This window comes from Zea mays, chromosome 5 (assembly GCF_902167145.1).
Source record: "Zea mays cultivar B73 chromosome 5, Zm-B73-REFERENCE-NAM-5.0, whole genome shotgun sequence".
NCBI classification, from domain to species: domain Eukaryota; kingdom Viridiplantae; phylum Streptophyta; class Magnoliopsida; order Poales; family Poaceae; genus Zea; species Zea mays.
In genome coordinates, this window is record NC_050100.1 from 41711882 (window position 1) to 41717903 (window position 6022).

General features: G+C 40.5%; 1 protein-coding gene across 6 annotated transcripts; it reads right to left on the reverse strand.

Annotated features, from left to right (window-relative positions):
* Positions 1–975: 975 nt before the first annotated feature.
* Positions 976–5247, reverse strand: LOC100193490 (uncharacterized). 6 transcript variants are annotated; one of them, XM_008682926.4, is made up of 3 exons: positions 4987–5199; positions 4440–4591; positions 976–2226 (listed from the first exon to the last, which is right to left on the reverse strand). In XM_008682926.4, the coding sequence occupies exon 3, from the start codon at positions 2068–2070 to the stop codon at positions 1228–1230; it is 843 nt and encodes a 280-aa protein (XP_008681148.1). In that variant the 5' UTR covers positions 2071–2226; positions 4440–4591; positions 4987–5199; the 3' UTR covers positions 976–1227. The 6 variants fall into 6 exon arrangements, with proteins under 6 accessions (XP_008681148.1, XP_035823592.1, XP_008681147.1 ...); XM_035967699.1 differs by having other exon boundaries at positions 976–2330; NM_001138604.1 differs by having other exon boundaries at positions 1053–2226; positions 4440–4537; positions 4987–5127.
* Positions 5248–6022: the final 775 nt, after the last annotated feature.

The window sequence follows — 6022 nt, forward strand, 5'->3', positions numbered from 1 at the left end:
AAGTAGTGATTTTACGTGTAACTTATGCAATAAATGAGAGTGAAATTGAAGAAATGATCGCATCTTGTGGATTTTATGGTTAAAATATTTTTTAGATTATATGTGAACATATGTTGCGCCTCATCAATTTTCATGAATTTCTAAGCTATTTGTGTATCGTATAAAAACAATTAAATTCGTAAAATATTTTAGTGTTGGCCAAAAAAATGCAACTAAGTTACCAAGAATTATAAACATTCTATAATAAGATAACCTCAAGCATTCACATGAAATTGATAAAGTGAGGTATTGGTTATGTTGAAACTTGATACTTGGAGCAATTTTATGCGTAACTCACGTAATAAGTTAAAATGAAATAGCAAAAATAATAGCATCTTGTAGATTTTAAGGTCCAAATATTTTTTGGATTATATTGAATATATGTTGGACCTATGTAAAATTTTATGAATTTCTGAGACTATTTACATATAATTAAAAAAATTCTGAAAATCATCAAAATACACATAGCTATCTGGATACCTGAAAATATATATCCAAAAAGGGATATCCGAAATTCGATAGATAGCAGCCATCTCATATTCGTATCCGAACTATACTATCAGGATTCGAATCCGAAAAACCAGATATGCCGCGGATATCTGAAAAAAAAAGTTATCCGACGGATAATTGGCTTTTTCGAACGATGCTCGGATAATGGCCCTGTTTGGCACAGCTGCTGCTTGTTGAAAAAGCAACTTATCTGATAAGCTGGTGAAAAGCAGCTTCTGCTTGTTGGCTGCTTTTAGTGTATTCTGATAAGCAGCTGAACTGATAAGCTGCTGCAGAAGCTAGCTGTTTGGCAGAACTTCTGCTTAAATTTGTGAAGAAGCTGAAAATAAGCTGTGCCAAACAGGGCCAATATCCATACCGTTTACACCCCTACCGGCAATACATGAGGGAAATCACACAACAAAGGCTATTCAAACCAGCAAGATGTCATTTAAAACCACCAAAATATTTAAATGCCAAATGAAAATGATGAAGTATATAGTGTGTTCTGGAACACTGTTCATGGTCAATATAGTATATATCTCATTGGCAATCCAACATTGAGTCATGCCCTCAATGCTACAAAGGATCCAAAAGGAAAGCGTAAATAACAACCCTTTTGAAAATAAAATAAAACTTAGGACGTCACCGATCAGTTCAGCAATGGTGGAATACTCACACTATCACACTGGGAAGACGCTAAATCCTCAACAAAGCGCAGCCACAGATGCTCCCTCGGCAATGCGTCATCGGCGACCCTGGTCTCCAGGTTGGTCTCTCACTTGTGACGTTCAAGATATCAACATCAGAGAGCAGCTTGATGCATTGGTTTCTCGGCCCAGGTCCAATCACTCCTCCAACCAAATATATGTTGTCACCCACACCAATCATCCCGAAACCGATCCTGCTCTGGAACTCAGATGCACACGATACCATCTTATCAGGGAAGTTCTCACCACGTTGCTTCATAATACAGCTGTTACTCAGCACATACAGCTCTCCACCGACCATCGCCATCGGGCCTTGCAACCAAGAGAAATCCTCAACAGCCCAATGACTGCCACCATCTTCCAGAATCTGAACTGTCGATAGACCTTTATGCAATACATGCATCTTACCCTTGATGACAAGTCCAGTACATGCAGAGCTATGAGCCAGACGAAGGTCAGGAAGAGGCTCCCATATGCCAGCTTCAGGGTCATAGATCTCAGCCTTTGATATCGATTTGCGGCAGTTAGTGAAGCCTCCTGCAACGATTATTTTCCCATCCAGTGCACAACAAGCAAACATCGCTCGAGCCACAAGCATAGGAGCCCTCTGGGACCACACACGGTGCAGCGGATCATAAGACCAAACCTCATTGCTTGCAAAGATCCTGTCGTGATCTCCAGTAAGCGGATCAACTCGATCACTGCCACCACCAATTACATAGAGCTTGCCAGCAACTGAGGCCACGCCAAAGCGGGCTATGTTCCTAATCTGAGATGGCATGACAGGAAGAGTTATCCACTTGTCTCGTAGGGGATCATAAAGTTGCCACATGTTTTCTGGTTCAAACGCCAACACACACAAGAGCTCTTCTGTCGTACCAATCTGGTTACGAATTTTGAGAAGTTCGCCACTGCAAACTGATGCTCGCCAAGAGCGGCAAACCAACTGAAGCGTCGGATGGAACAAGAATGGTACCCGTGCAAGGCACTGGAGAGCAACTTCGTTAGGGAGATCATCAAGTAAGGTTGATGGCATTGTGCACTCAATCATATGATAATATTAAAGCAATAAAGCAATAATACTTATGAAGCCTGCACATAATCAAACATATGAACTTAGATATGTTGTACAGCAAAAATAGAGATTGTACTTTTAACGTTAATAAACTATCCATCTAAATGCAACTATTCAAACTAAATATTGATGAAAAATAAATTATGTAAAGCAATAGTTTAAAGGGACAGCAAACACAAAATTAAGTAATTAACGAAAATGTGTTTAACTGAGGCTAAAAAGAAACTTGTACGATCAAAACCTTAGAACTCTTCTCCTTAATATGGCTACTGCGAACAAATAACTATGAAGAGGTGACACAAGAAAAATATACTTCCTCGTTCACATAGTAGATGACCCTTTAGGTCTGGCATGGGAATTAAGGAGCAAGGTAAAATGTGTAGTGCACAAAAAACAAGAGATGGTGTATTGGAAAAAGAGAAAAGTGCATTGAGAAGTGAGAATGACAACTAATTTGGGACAACTTCAGAATGCTACAAGGTCAAGTATCATGAGATGGAGGGAGTACTCTACTGTCTTATTTGTTAAGAGAAGTGAGAATGACAACTAATTTGGGACAAGTTCAGAATGCTACAAGGTTTAGTATCATGGGATGAAGGGAATACTCAACTATGTCTTATTTGTAAATTAGAAACATTGACAATAGGTAGAGAAAATTTTTATCCCAGTATTCAAGTGTTTCTACATTGACCACACAAGATCAGCATAAGCTTCAGTTAAGCTATCTGAAAGCTTTGTGTCCCTTAAATTTTTAGCATTCAATCAGTACGATTATGTGATAATATCATAATAATAGATATAGATTCAAAAAATCAGTAATTAGGTTGAAAAGGCAGGAGCTCCACATGGGATGTCGCGGAGCAAACTGTAACTAAAGGGCTCGTAGATTTTTAGATGTTCAGTTCAGACAATGAGACATGTTTTTTGTTTATTGAGTTCTATATATGCTCCAAGGCACATGGTGCATCCCTATCCAACTTCCTATGCACAACAATTTTTGTTTGTGTGGTGGGTGGGGGACCCACATTGAACATAGCAACATGCATGATAATATGATGCAATTAACAAGAAATTCAAACAGGGGCAACCACAAGCAATGTGAAAAGCAGTAAGTTTTACCACTTTATCCATTAAATATACACTTCCCGGTTGAATAAAATTTTGTTCTAAATGCAAAGTATTACAAAATAAAAATATGCATGGAGGAAACAGAAGGCATGTAACCCAGTAAAATTAGGCAGAACAATAAAGCTACATGGAAGTCATTTTTTTACCATATCTTGTGCCAAGGAATGTATGTACCTCTAATGCAATGAAAGTAATCAAGTCTAGAATCCCAGACATAGAAATCTCACCAGATAAGTACCAAGAAAAATTGCTCAAGATATAGGAAGAGAGTGAATGGGATGAGGCTTAACAAGTAACAACTATATTGACTTCCATGTGTTATTCAGGAATTTTATAGTATATAGTATATACCATTATCTGTCATTGTGTATTTTGATTCATGATTTTAGATGAAAGGAACAAAAGAAATACCCCAGGAATAATAGAGAATTTTCCTGTAGCTCGGCTGACCATTGTCACTGACAAAAACTAGCTAAAGTAGGAAACGGTGCTGCCACTATTAGGGGTGGTAATGGGCTCTAAATTTTACAATATAAAATTTAAGGATCGGATCATATTAGGATCGGGCTCTATTTCTATTCATTTTTGAACTAAAATTAATTAAGGGCCCAAACAAATAATGAATAAACATTTGAATCGTGATCCATTACCACCCCTAGCCAATATGTTAATGTTATGTTGTTAGTTCACTGAAAACAACAAGCATGCAAGTGATATACTTATAGGATATTTTAATCTACACCAGACATACAGAAATAGGGATGCAAGTGGGCTAGCCAGCGAACCTGCATATAGTCTTAGTTTTGTGGGTAGCCGACCCACAAAATTAAACCTACATACGGGTTTGAGGGCTAGCCAACTTGCATCCCATCCTACAAACACCTAAGGAACCCAGACAGCAAACATAAAAGAGTGAATATGAGCTGCAAAGGTATATCAACTGCCATCCTGCAATGTATATGTGGTGGACAGAATTACTAAATTAGTGGGAAACCTACCTATTTATGCAGAGAATGGTCTTCTATCCTCCCATCGTTCAAACAATGGATACCATCAAAACCGCCATACGCTTATGCATCCTTAAAAGCACAAACAGCTAACAAATAGATGAAGGTAAGCTACAATGTCATATGGGATGTTGTCGCCCACCCTATAAGCACAACAAAGATAGGTGGAGATAACACTGTAAGCAGGAACTGTTCTTCCACCGGTTCATACGCCCATTGTTCAAAATAATCAAAAGAAAGGGTCCTCATAAATTTTCAATACTACTGTACTAAACAAGCCATACGCACATACATCCTAACTCTTGGTAAGAAGCAGGTTCGGACTTATTACTCATATCACCCAGGGACGGACCCTGTAAAGAACATGGTATACACATGCACACCCTGTAGCTTTTGCACACACAAAAATCAAAGTTGGCAGGCATGATACATGCATGTATACTCGTAATAGATCAGATCCGAATATAAATAGTAGCAAATTAGGGTTTGCGTGCTCGTTTTCGCACAGCAGGAAGAGAAGACCAAGCGATGGGCGTACCTTCTGATACTCGTCGCTGGAGAAGGGCATGAAGAAGATCTGGGCACCTGGCGTACGGCGGCAGCGACTGCCCCCAATCGTCGCCACGAGGAGGGGAGGGAGAAAGAGAGAGCGAGCGCGCCCGCTGGGAATAATGGAGAAGAAACGGCAGGGTGCAGAACCCGGGTCGCGTAGGGCGGGCCATCCACCGTTTCACATGGGCCTGGAGGCTGGAAGCTGGACCAGACGGTCTGATCCAACCGTTTCCACAATGCTCTATGCGGCAAACCGTTCGGCTAGCTGGTAGCCGGTTATCCGTCTCGACCGAACCCTGGACGGCCGGTTTGGAAGTTTGAATTTGTGAAATTTTATTAAATTTAAAACATTCTCACAAAAATTTTCTTATAAATTTAAAATTTTCCCTGAAACCAAATTTAAAAATACGCTACCGAATTCAAACTAAAATCAAACAATTAAAAGAAAACCCTTTTAAATGAGCCACTCCAATATGTCTATACAATACCCTAACACGGTGTAGCCAGTGCTGCACTCCCCATCCTCTTCCCTACCTTGCCCGCCTGAAAGTGTCGCGCGTCCACCGCCGGAGCACGTCGAGCCGGCCACCTACGCTGGATAGCCGGTCGGCTAGGCCGAAAGCCGACGGTACACATCCTCTACCCCGCTCAATGCGTAACCGCCTATTTAGACCGATTAATCGCCGGCTTCGATCCGCTAATCGGGAAGGTAGAACCGACTTACCGTGTGCCAAGACGTGGATGAGTAACCGGCTAATCGGCCGAATATGGCCGTTTATCGTGCTAGTGGGCAGATTAATCGCCCAGAGAGGCCGATTAACCGGACTACCGAGTAGGGTAGGGTTAGGGAGATTTTCCCCCTTTTGGCTTCAAATTATTTGAAATCAGCACCGCTACTTGTAATAATAGTTGTAGGCTAATAATACTTGTAATAATAGTTGTTGTTGTTATTTTCAGGGATGTTGGAGCGGCACGATCCGGTTTAGGAACACGGGGACAACATATATATCGGATTCAAGTGC